The sequence below is a fragment of the Podarcis bocagei genome, assembly GCF_964188305.1.
Source record: "Podarcis bocagei genome assembly, chromosome: 13".
NCBI classification, from domain to species: Eukaryota; Metazoa; Chordata; class Lepidosauria; order Squamata; family Lacertidae; genus Podarcis; species Podarcis bocagei.
The window spans coordinates 37,676,051-37,689,363 of record NC_138138.1 but is presented as its reverse complement, the minus strand read 5'-3'; the positions used below and the strand labels follow the sequence as shown (position 1 = coordinate 37,689,363).

Below are 13,313 nucleotides of genomic sequence, written 5' to 3'. Positions count from 1 at the left end.
GACCGATACCATTTGACTGAAAGATGTTTGAACTATAAAGATGTGGAAAAGTACATTCTTGAATAAGACAGATGGGAGGCAGGTGCTGGAGTGGTAACTTGTAGAACTTAAGGAGGAAGCTGAAACGTCAGGTGGATGACCTTTTCATAGACATAGAGCAGTATGAAAGAACTGCTTCCCCACAGAATCCAGGGCCAACCCTACTGTTAGGCAGAGTAAATCAGCTGCCCTGCCTGAGACAGAAGATGCAGTGGAAGAGAAGTGTTAGAGGACAGAGTTGGGTTCCATACCACCTTCCACAGTGCAAGCTCTGCACAACCTAGAGAAGCTGGTGAGTTTTAGTACATGGAGAGGGAGGGAGGAATAGCACCCCCTTGTCCCTCACCTCAGGCAGAAAAATAGCTTGGGCTGGCCCTGCATCCTGTTGGAGAATACGGGTAGTTTAATCTTGCTGGGACCAGTCACGTGGATCATTCCAACTTCAAAACTGGTGCTCTCCTTTCTGGCATGGCAGCAGTCACCACACCCAATTTGCCGTGCTCACAGGATTGCTTCATCTGCACATATATTCCCAGTGTAAAGGAAAGTGTGTGTGTGTGTGTGTGTGTGTGTGTGTGAGAGAGAGAGAGAGAGAGAGAGAGAGAGAGAGAGAGAGAGAGGTGGGTGGGTGGGTGGGTGGGTGGGTGGATGGCATACACACCATTTAAAGCACATGACTCATTCAAAAGAATCCAGAGAACTGTGGTTTGATAAAAATGCTGGCAATTGTAAGTCTGTAAGGAGTAGCTTCTGTGAAAACCAAGGCCTTCCTAGGATTATTGATGGGAAAGCATGGTGCTTTAAAAGTTCTTTAGCTTTCTGGTGTGTGCACAGCCAAAGATGGTGGGTGTCCATACTGTGCAGTAGATAGAAAGCTTTTGTCGTAAGAATGACCCCCGCAGAATCAGACCCAAGGCCCAACATTCTCATCTCAGAGTGGCCACCCAGAAGCTTATGGGAAGCCCACAAGCAGCTTAATGCATGCAACAGCCCTCTCGTGCGCATGATCTTCAGCAACAGATGTTCAGAGGTATACTGCCTGTGGTGGTGGAGGTATAGCACATGCACGGCCATCATGACTAGTCCAAATGCCATCCTGAGTGACGTGGTCATGTGGGGGCTAATGGATGCATGTATGGGAATTGGGAGGTGGTCTTGTGGAGGTTAATTGATAGATCCAAAGGCCAATAAGAGGATCATTCCTAATAGCCACTGAACACTGCACAATAAGCATTAGTAGCTTTCTAACTGTCACCTGGTTTTACAGACATATTTGCAGTCATCCTGTGGGCAAGCATTGCGGCTGGACTTTCCCTTCTGATTCTCTTCCTGCTGGTACTTGCCTTTATATTGTACAGAAAAGGCAGAAAGGGTAAGTGGACCTCTGAATGGACTGCTTTACAATGGCTGAGATTAAAACATGCAAAACTGTTTTTCTAGTGGTATAGGTTTTCAGTGACCTGAACAGCAAGTTATCTTTTCGCATCTCTAGCAGAAGAAAAATTTTCTGTGTGTGTTATTTGGATGACAACTCCAGCATGGCCAACAGTCAGAGCTGATAGGACTTGTAGTCTAAAACATCTGGGGGGGGGCACCAGGTTAGGGAAGGCTGGTCTTAAGAGTTAGGCTACATGGGGAGGGAGCAGAACCCGCAATGCTGCTCTGAAACAGATTGGGCCAAGAATCTCATGCTCTCTTTCTGATCTGCAGATTCCACGGCCCACGAAAGAAGCCAACCACCGAACATAGTAAGCTTTCTTGGCAACAAAAACTTCCCTGTAAACAAAAACCTTTATGACTGTGGACATCCTGCCAACCTCCTACACTCCAGACCCTTCATTCTAAGAAGGAAAAAAACACATCTCTGCCAGTGTGGTGTAGTGGTTAGGCGTGGTGGACTCGTAATCTGGGGAACCGGGTTCGCTTCCCCGCTCCTCCACATGCAGCTGCTGGGTGACCTTGGGCCAGTCACACTTCTTTGAAGTCTCTCAGCCCCACTCACCTCACAGAGTGTTTGTTGTGGGGGAGGAAGGGAAAGGAGAATGTTAGCCGCTTTGAGACTCCTTAGGGTAGTGATAAAGTGGGGTATCAAATCCAAACTCCTCCTCCTCTTCTTCTTCTTCTTCTTCGGATTCACTGACAGTGTATAAAGCAGCTCAGTTTTATACCAGAAGTTTGTGGAGAGGGAAGCTGCATTCCAAATGTACCCCTTTAGCCTTAGGGTTGCAGAGTTATGTAAAAAAGAAAGAAAGTGTGATCCTGTCCGGCAACATTTTATTTATTTTTTAGCAGTAGACTCATTTGACTGTGGGTGTGTAAGTATGTGCAGAGTGCCAAGTAACACTAATCCTCTTGAGAGCTGAGTGGCAGCCCCAGGTGCAGTGGCGGAGCTTGCCACTCCTGCACCCAGAGCAGCGGGGCAGGGAGATCCTGGGGGGGGGGCATTCACGGCCCGTTGGCATGAACCTCCCAGGGGGGATTTTGTCACCCCCCTCTGGGATGGCACCTGGGGCAGAGTGCCCCCACCACACACCCCTTCTGATGCCCCTGCGCAGATGCCATTTGCTCCTCTCTGGAAGTTGCTGTTCAAATTCCTGTCATTTACACATTCTTATTCATCATTCCCATTGTCCCTCTAGAACAGAGATAGGCAACCTAAGGCCTGGGGGCCGGATGCAGCCCAACTGCATTCTCAATCTGGCCCACGGACGGTCCAGGAATCAACGTGTTTCTACATGAGTAGAATGTGTGCTTTTATTTAAAATGCATCTCTGGTGTGATGGGACGATGAGCTGCTTGTGCGTAAAATCCAAGTCCCTCAGAGTTTGATCAAGTTTGCAAACCTCTGTCTGTAATGGAGCCCCTTAAACATGGCTCCCTCAGTCGCTGGCAGATTCCGACAGTGGTTGCTTTCGGAATCGCTTCCAACATAAAAGCTCCTTAACGGAAACACGTCTTCTGGACTCTCTGCGTGACAGTTTCCGGCGAGGAGTGGGTGTCCCTACGGGAGGTCCTGAAACCTCCCCACTGCCCTCGCTGGAAGTGTCTCGGAGCCATCCCTCCTGCTCACTTTCCCTCAGCTCAGCTCCTCTCCCCCTACTGGTTCCCTCTTCAGCTGCTGAGTCTCTCCCAACCTGTGTGAGCCCTTCCACCTCCCTTCCTTCCGATGGCAGTTCCCTGACATCTGGGTTATTTGTGGGGCATAGGAATTCGTTTATTTTTCATCCCAAAATATAGTCCGGGCCCTCACAAGGTCTGAGGGACAGTGGACTGGCCCCCTGCTGAAAAAGGTTGCTGACCCCTGCTCTAGAAGATGTAGTGGCAGAGACTGCATGCTAAATATCTTCCTCTTCCTCCCCCCTCCATAGCCCCTGGAATCCGACAGCAGAGAAGACCCTGATGGAGTTTCTTACGCTGCCCTGAACCACGGGACCCTGAAATCCAAACAGGTACCCGATGCTGACAGGATCCCTGAAAGCTGTACTTACGCAACATTGGCCCAAGGCAGACCAAAGTAGGACTGACAAGCAGGACCTCTTAGGACGTAGAGACTTCTGGGACCTCGGCTGATCCTTGGTTTGCAGGGACATTTCTAGCACGACAATGCTTCCTAGTAGAGCCTTCTTCACCGAGAGAACCTGCTGCTCCCACCAAAGAGCTGGACACTCAAAATATGTATGTACTCTTCTTCTTTGACCACTGACTACCTCCTTTCCGTAGAGTTCTTCCTTAGGCTCCTGGATCACTAAGGTGGTTTGGCCCTGCGGTTGAAAACATCGCCTAATCCAGTGTTGAGAATCTTCAGCACTACATTTTATCATATGTAGTGGACATCTAAGCTAATAAAAGTTTTCTGGGAGATGATATATAATGAAATGGAAAAAAATGTTTAAAATAACTTCTGCTTTAAAAAAACCCCAGAAGCTTTTCTATTAGGAATTATAGGTACCGACATTTCAAAAGATCAGAAAAGACTTTTTACGTACGGGACAACAGTCGCTCGGATGCTATTAGCCCAGAGATGGAAAGAAGACAAAGTCCCTGGAAAGCTGACTGGAAAGCTCAAGAACCAAGAGGACAAAAACTTCAAAAAAAGAATGGGGTGGGGGAAGTTATAGTTTATTTAGGAGACCACTGTAAAATGATGGATACATTAGCAGGATTTTAATCTCACTTGCAATGTAACAGATACCTTGGATAACATAGATTGATACAAATGATAGATTATGCAATAATATGCAGATTTTAATGTTGATATTAACACCCATGGAGGGGGTGGGGTGAAGCCGTGAGATTCAGAGTAATCTCTATATATGAACATGTATTTGGATTGTTATACAGTGGTACCTTGGTTTACAACCATAATCCATTCCGGTTGTAACCCAAGGCGCGCTTTCGCTAATGGGGCCTCCCCCCAAAAAAAAGGGTTGTAATCCCCCCCCCCAAAATGGGTTGTAATCCAAAAAAAGGGGCACACACTTCCGGGTTTGATGTGCTTGTAATCCAAAATGGTTGCAAAGTAAGGTACCATTGTAATTCTATATTTGTAAACTAAAATAAAAAATATTTCAAAAAAGATAATCTTCAACTCTGTGGATTGAATACTCTGTACTCAGATTCCCAAATGCATGATTACACTGCTAGCCTTTTTAAAATTGTCTTTTTATTAAAACCTGGGCATCTATGCTTAGGTCTGAGCCAGGAGCACACTCAAACTGCAAACCTGCGTCTTCAGGGGGAGTGTTACCCCATCCAGCACAAACCGAATCCCTATTCCCTGTCCTGCCTTCTGACTGACTGTCAGGGGCTGGACTGGGGAGGAGTGGGGGGGCTGCTCCCCCTTCTCCTGAACCTTCCCGAAACCAGGAGGACAGTGTTGATTTAGAGCAGTGGTTTGCAGAAGGGCATAGTCCACAGTCTGCAGAGGGCAGAAGCTGGGAAATCCTAGAAGAGGAAGAGCAGGAAGAAAGGGAAGCCGTGGGAGAGAGGCAGCCGACAGACTCATTGTCTTTGGAAAGCATTCCTGAGCCTCCCTCGCCCAGGACTAGGCGTGCTGCGAGAGTAGCTGAACAGAGACAGAAAGCCCAGACCAACCGGCATGAGGATGATGTAGTATGAGAGAGACGAAGGGGGTGTTACGATATAGAAGCAATGCGGCCACGAGCTGCTAGCTTGAAAGCAAAACATGAATGGGAATGCTGGGACTGTTCCGTGGGAAACAGAGGGACAGTCTATTCACAGTGCGAAGCACCGGAATTAGCTCAGAGTGTAATATGAGCTGTACAGGAAGTACAGGAGGAGTTTGTCTCTCGGCTGCTGGAGTTTGAAGAGAGCAGACGTGTTTTCTGTAACGCTGCAAAGACAGAAATAAAGGCATGTAAATACGTTTCTGTCTATCTCTTTCCCCTGCCCACGGGGGGGGGGCAGGAAAGAGTGGTGTGTTCTTCTCACGCTGAGGAGGATCGCCGATCGCGACCTAGCCTGTATCCTGCTGGGAAATGCAGACAGGGAGGTCAACCGGAGATCAAGCCGGGTGCCTGGAGAATGGCCAGTTTCTCCTGATAAAGGCTTGATTCCAACAGGGGGTGGGACTTTACTTGGAGCGACACCATTTCTAGAGAGAGAGAGACACATCCCTTTGTCTCTCGCTGTGATTGTTGAATAAACTAATTGGTCAGAACTCTTCTTTTCTTTTATCTGCTTCTTTGCGGCCACCATGGGATTCACTGAGCCTTGACACTGACCAAGAGCACCTCAGTCTTGCCTGGACTAAGTTTCGATTTGTTGGCCCTCATCCAGTCCTTTAGTGATGACAGACCGAGTTGAGAACTAAGAAAGCTGCTTTAGACTTGGGCAGAAAGGAGAACTAGAGCTGGGTGTCGTCAGGCTGCTGGGGACAACACCCCCCCCCCCAAGTCCAGGTGACCTCTCCCAGTAACTTCATGATAACATTTCTTTACGTGCAAAAAAGAACAATAGTGAATGTTGCATTTAGTTGCTGTTTAAAATTCACAATAGGAAGCAGATTAAGACTGAAATCTTAACCCCACTTACCTGGGAGTAGGCCTCACTGAATGAATTAGGATTTATTTCTTAGGTTAGCATAACGTAGTTAGGAGTGCAGGCCTAATGGATATAGGATGCCTTTGGCACTTCAGGGAAAAAGGGGGGGGGGAGTACCAGTATATATCAATGAATATCTAAACAATTTATATTGCAGAGCCATTCATGTATCTATTCACACATATATGTGTGCCCTTATTTTTTAAAAAAGTATGTTATAAAGAACAAAGATTGAAACCTTTCAGTGCAAGAGTCAGTGCCACAGTGGCGGTTGAATGTACAGATGGAAGGAAATCCACTTGGTTGTTCATTTGGAACAGATTCCCAGGATCCAATCCAGAGTAGCAATATTTGGCACAATGCTTCTTGGTTGCTGCCTCTGGCTGACTCATGAGTCGGATGACAGATGATGCCACTACTTCTTCCCTTTTAGTCTGGATTTTTTTCAGACTCTGCTTGTGACAGCTTTTTTATTTTTTGCCCTGTTCTTGCCCTCTTGGTTTCCACATGAGCCAGCTCACTTCTACTTCACTTGGATAGTTGTAGAGATAACATACTGAGCTACAAGGGCAATTTTGCCTGATTTTTCCCCACCCCGCACTGCACTTCACAAGCAGGAGGCGTTGTGAAAGACTACGAGGGAGTCAATTTAGATTTCACAAGGAAGAAGGCTGTCCTCTTTTCCCCAGACATGTCCTCTTTTTAGAAGACATTTTAGAAGACATCTGAAGGCAGCCCTGTTTAGGGAAGCTTTTAATGTTTGATGTATTACAGTATTTTAATATTTTTTGGAAGCCGCCCAGAGTATAAATAAATTATTATTATTATTATTATTATTATTATTATTATTATTATTATTATTATTTCATGTGTATGTAAAATGAGGGTCATCATAGCGATCCATAGTCGGCAAATGTCTTCTCCTTTGTGCTCTTCAAAATATGGCAGCCCTATGACACTCCCCCCCACGTGTTTGAAATTTCCACCCCTACATCCCCCCCCCCAGATTTCCTGACCCCAACCAGTTCTGTACTCTACTGAGAACTGTGCCTCTGAAGAACACACTTCCAAGAAACAGCAGACAAGAATCAGGGGGTGGTTGGGTAGAGGCTGTTTGTTTCATGGGAAGATGGGACTTGGGCTACCTTGTGTAGGGATGTCTATAGATGCTGGGAGAGGATAGGTTTATTAGATATTATACTTCTTTTCTCATGTTTGTGAATTCAACAGGGCACATCCCTTTGCAGCTTAAAAGGGAAGCTTAGCTAGGCTAGTTTTAGCTTTTTAGTTTAAGTAATGCAGGTTGCTTCTGGATTCTCCTGCTATTTCCCCCTTTTCTCTCCCTTAAAACAATATTCACACAAACAGTCTTGCAAAAGGTAAAAACAACGTTTACTCACTCAGAGTATCTGTTGCAGAATAAGAGATACAGGAGTTTTGTATCTCTGCAGGCTTAAAATGGTAATTCAGTTAGACATATTTTAGTCTAGCTTAAGATGGAGTTTGAGCTACAGCTCAGACTTAGCAGTTCTGGCTTGGAGATGAGATGAGATGAAGAGTAAGAGTGAAGAGAGTCAAAGGAGAAGGTGCCCAGGTAAGGAGAATATATAGGGCCACACCCTCTCCCTCTTAGGGCACAATGGGATCGCCACTCGCAAAGTCCTCTCTAGCAAACTTACAGGTAAACTCTGTGAGCTTCAGCTCCCATCATGGGCCCATCTAGCAAACATGAATCGTTGGTTTGACTGCATTGTAAATATCCCACACCTAAAAGCTGAACAGAGGCAAGTTGTCAAGTCCCAGTGGGCTGCCCAGGACTTGAATTTGCAATGATGTGTGACTGGCAGTACAAGATTCCTTTCGCCCTCACAATACTGCTGAGAATCCCTCTGTCCAGTGACATAGCATGGGTTGCTTGCGCCCGGAGCTGTACAGAGGGGGGTGGATGGGAGAGAAATGGACAGAGGACACATGCACATTCAACTGCTTAACATCGTCCATGTCACCCGGGGAGATTGCAGCTGCAGAGATAAGAAAAGACTTTTTCCATTGTCTGGAGAGGTCACTTCCTGGTTTGGATGCAGAAGCTATTTTCAATAGAGCCCAGCGACGGAAATGCACAATGGCATCGAGGCAGCACTGGGTGTTGAAATTTTGTGCCCCATACAATTTTGTGCCTGGGACAATCACCCCTCTGCCCCCCCCCCATGCTACACCACTGCCTTTGTCTCAGGACAACAGGTATAAAAAAGCACAGGGGATACAATCTATGCTAAACCGTGTTTCCCCCCCCCCCAAAAAATGCAGAAGTTTCATCTGTTCACTTCCGTTCCTTCCATTGTGCAACCCACAGTTGTGACATAATAGGAGATGTGGTTAATCAGGCAGTCTAGGGAGGGGACTATGATCAGAATATCAAATCAGAGAGAAGCGATTTGTGCTGAGGATCCGCTGTGTAACAGAACATTGCCAGATTTCAGCAGCAACAGCTGCCAACCAAGACCGTCGTTCAGGACACAGCAAAGATAGGAGCAAACAGGACGCCCTGCTAGCGGCAGAACCCACGCCATGAGGCTGTCTTCCAGCATCCTTTTTCTTGGTTAGTATCCCACCTTGCAAGATGGTGGGGGCAGAGCAAGTGGCCAAGGCGCTGTGGGGAGCTCAGAGGCCCAGCTTCAGATCCTTTTGCTCAGATGCCTCGCCTCTAACACAATCCTCTCCTTTCCAGGGTGTTGGCTGACCAGGCAGTGCCAAATGGCTAGAGGTGAGTTTGGGTCAACGAAATAATCCCAAGAGTGGGAGAGAGGCATAGGGCAGAATGGGAGTTCAATGCCAGGGCCTCCCACAATCCAACTTGCTTTTCTCACTACTGCTGAATGATAAATGGTAGCTCCCACACTTTCCCTGTAGTGTGCAAGGATGACAGGTGCAGGTGCCCCACCACCCTTTGTCTTTAGACAACCTGTGTCCATCTCAGCTGTCCATGTGTCACTCTGAAGTTTCTGTAGGAATGTTAAGGAAGGTAGGAGAGGATAAATTTATTAGATATGCTCCTTTTTTATATATATATAATTTTTTATTCACTTTTCACAAATTTTAAACAAATACAAATAACACAAACAAACACAAACACACAAAAAAAATAACAGGTATAATTTCAAATCCTTATTTTCTTGTAACTTCTTTCTCCGACTTCCCCATACCTCCCCTTTCTGCATTCTATTTTCAAATTTCCCCCCAGCAAATCCTTACTCTAATTTTATTTAATTTACATCCTCTATTTTTCTTTAAATTTAACCCTTACCGCTGTAAACCCCTTAGTTTTTAAAACCAGTGTCATTCTAACATTCAATAATTTTACAATACTTCTTAAGATAGTTTTTGAATTTCTTCCAATCTTCTCCTGCCGCCTCTTTTCCCTGGTCTAGATATGCTCCTTCCTCGCTCATGCTAGTGAGCATAGAGCAGATCACATTCCTTGCAGTAAACAACAACAACAACAATTTTTATTATTTACTGCAAGGAATTCTGCTATTGTTGTTGTTGTAGTTGTTGTTGTTGTCCCCAGCCACTCTAGGAGGCTTCCATGAGAATATTAAAGACAGAATAAAACTTCAGACATTAAAAACTTCCCTAAATATGACTGCCTTCAGATGTCTTCTAAAAGTCAGATAGTTGTTTATTGCCTTGACATCTGATGGGAGCGTGTTCCACAGGATGGGCGCCACTACTGAGAAGGCCCTCTGCCTAGTGAAGCTTGTTGATGGCTGGTTTCAGCAATTCAGGATGCCCTTTGTACAGACACGCTTCTTCCTGGTCATTTCCCCTTTATTTCCCTCTTAAAACAATAACAACACAAAGCCATCTTATTAAAATAATAAACTTTACTCACATTCAGTAGCAATCTGAAGGCAGGCTTTAGCTGCAATTTCTGTTTCATTTGCAGGAAAATGTAGACAAGAGAAGTGAAGTTTCAGACATACAACATGTGGCCTACATGCTTACGGATGAGGCTGCATATGAACAGCAGGATGAAGAGTAGGTCAAAAGAGATCCAAAAGAGAGATTGAAAAGAGGAAGATGGCTGTGTGCCCAGCCCTTTTATTTGGCTTCACTTGGGTCACACCTATCTACCTGGGCACACTCAGAGGGAGTGGCTCCCAACAGGTATTGGAGGAAGTCCTCCCTTTTTGGAGTCACCTTCCTCTGTGTGTACATTCTAGGAAACAAGGAATGTTGGACTTGACTGCTCTATGTCCACATCCCACATTTCCAAGGAAGGTACCTGCTACCTTTTGGACTTGGTTCTCGTTGACTTTTCCTCAAACTACTGCATCTCTGAGTGATGACAGAGCTGCTTTTTAAAACAAAAAACCTTGCTTACCAGAAATTTACACAAACCGATCAATATGGGCTGCGTTGTAGCAGATTCTAAACTCCCCTCCTCCGGTCATGGATCAGATGAAAATTGGTGAGAGTCTTGGAGGATGACTTAATTCATTTTATGCCTGTTGTTGCTGTTGTAATACACTGTGCCAGATGTCGCAAGATTTGTAGGTGTGTTTTTTTCCCTCAGACAGGCCTCAGACCCCCTAAATGAAGCTCATGGGCAGCCAGCTGCTCAGGGACCACAGCTGGATAACCCCTGCTCTGTTGGATAATGCTAAAGCAGATTCATCCAGCACTGCCGTTTGAATTTTTGTACAAACTCACTCTATTTGATTCTCCAGCTGCAGGTGAAAGCCTCCTATTTGACAGAAGGAGGCTGTTGCAAGTGTTCCACCTTCAAACCACCTTCCCATTCTCTTTCTTGATCAGGACAATATCCCGAGCCCTCGGTTTCAGTGATTCCCAGTCCTAATGTCGCTCTTGGAGGGAATTTCTATATCAACTGTGGAAGTCATCATTATAAAGCCACTTTTGAGCTCTTCAAGGGAGAACCTGCAATTTATGTGCGATCTGAGACATCTACAGCTTATACAGTGGATTTTTTCATTTCTGAGGCCAAACTAGAACATGCAGGAATTTATCAGTGTAGGTATTGCTTCGATCGCACATGCTCGCATCTAAGTGACAGACTTTACATCAACGTAACAGGTGAGGGCTTGGCTTAGTCTCTGTGTGACAGTTTTACAAATGACGCTAAAATGGGTGTTGGGTTTATTCCATCTGCCAATCAAATGGGGGGGAAGTGCACTGATTGAACTATATAACTGAACTGTAACTGCACTGATCGAAATATGTACCTATCAAAAGGGATTCTTTATCCCTAATTAACTATTAGTATTTTATTCCAGATTAAAATGCATTCTCTGTAACCAAAGTCGTAATGGAATGCAGATTGTGTAGCACACTATACAACCCCCTGCTCTGTACTCCATTTGTCACACACCCTGGTCCTAGTCAACTGACAAGGCAATGGACGTTACTATGCAACCTGAAGCCTACAATGGGGGGTCCACAGCAATCCTACCCCAATAGGTTCTGCCCCTCTCATAGGGCATCTCTGCTGTGCAGCTTGCCTTTCCCTGACAAGGCTCACATCCCACCTGTGTTCTCTGCCAACTAATCTCCTGAGTAATGGCCTAAAAGCAGCCTATCGATATTCACATTCTGAGTTGCACGTGGTTTTCTATGCTCCCCAATAGCATTTTACAAAGCCAGGCTATTGTGTAAGATCAAAGGATTAAGCATCCCTCTTTTTCTCTTTCTCCCCCTGGATAAGCTTCTCCCAAACCTTCCATCTCAGTGAGCCCAGGTGAGGTGATTGCTCTGGAAGGAAATGCCAGCATCCACTGTAAGACCGAAAAACAGCAAGAAGCAGAGTTTACTCTACACATAAAAAATTCTTCAAATACTTATGAAAGTGAGAAGATGGGATCAGGAGAAGTTCTATTTCCTATTATCAATGCCAAAGAATCAGATGGGGGCATCTATCGCTGTAGCTATTGCTTAAAGCTCGAGAACACTCAAGCATGCTCAAATTACAGTGATGAAGTACACATCAAAGTAACGGGTAAGATCCTGTCTTAATCCTTGTATGCATCTTTCGCAGATTGCACTAATACAGGTTTGAATTTGCTGCAATTGTAAATGAAATTGGAAAAGTGTGCTGGCTCCACCATTCTTTAGTTTTAAAAGGAGGTATCTCTTCATGTCACAGTTGGGCATCATTTCAACATTTGTAAATGATGGATTCCCTGACTTCTACAGCATCCTTCCTCTCTGTCTCCTGGCCCTGCACCTCTCCAACTCCCTCTTCTGCCTCTAATTCTGAACTGCCCTCTGCCCCAGACTCTTCCTGCTCACTAAACCCTGTCACCTGTGTATGACCCTTCCTCCTCACAGTCAGCTCTTCCTCCCTCTGACCACTCCTCATTGTCCCACCACCAGTCCTCTGGCTCTGAGCCATCTTCCCATGGGGGCTCCCTTGGGGAGTGCTGACGCCTCCCACCTCTCCTCTGCATCCAGACAGTCCACGAGTCTTTATAAAGATATTGAACAACACTGGGCCCTGGACTGGACCCTACAGCACCATACTTCTCAGTGTGTTTTTTCCCCATTGGTGAGCACTCTTTGGGTTTGGTCAGTCAACCAGCTACAAACCCACCCGACAGTAACACCCTCTACCCACATTTTACCAGCATCTCACAATAATATTATGGGGAACTTTGTCCAAAGCCTTACTGGAATCAAGATGTGCTTCATTCACAGCACTGGGAGATGGTTGTGCAGAGGGTGAATGGAAAGCTCCATGAACTGATAGAAGGGTCTTTCTTGGGAGCTTCTGGGCACTGCCTGTGGGGGGTTTGGTGAGCATTGGCAGTATTCTAACTCTAGGTGTCCTTTTCATGGTTTTACAGGTGGGAATTCAAAAGCCGGACATTCAATAGCCATGTGGGCAGGCATTACTGCCGGTGTCTTCCTTTTGGTCATCTTCCTGCTGATCCTTGCTTTTGTATTGTCCAGGAAAAGGAAAAAGGGTGAGTAAGCTTCTGGATCAGTTGTTCTGCAATGGCTGAGATGAAAGCATGCATAAACCGAGGTTATAAATGCTTACTTTGTGGGAGCTGTACCACTTCATATTCCACATGAGAAGATTAAAGTCCCAGGTGTCAAGACAGGTTGCAATCTCAGAGAGCGAACGCTCTTCTTTTAAAAACAAAATATGGTTGGACAGGCAGACTTGATGGTATTGGGCCAGTGCCTGG

General features: G+C 45.7%; 1 protein-coding gene across 1 annotated transcript in view; it reads left to right on the top strand.

The window, feature by feature from the left end:
* Positions 1-13,313, top strand: part of LOC308571526 (immunoglobulin superfamily member 1-like) — a 37,529-nt gene that overhangs the window by 21,827 nt on the left and 2,389 nt on the right. The window contains exons 10-11 of the mRNA XM_081167087.1: positions 11,828-12,118; positions 12,966-13,085. Coding sequence (XP_081023213.1) covers positions 11,828-12,118; positions 12,966-13,085 — 411 coding nt within the window. The remainder of the gene's footprint in view (positions 1-11,827; positions 12,119-12,965; positions 13,086-13,313) is intronic.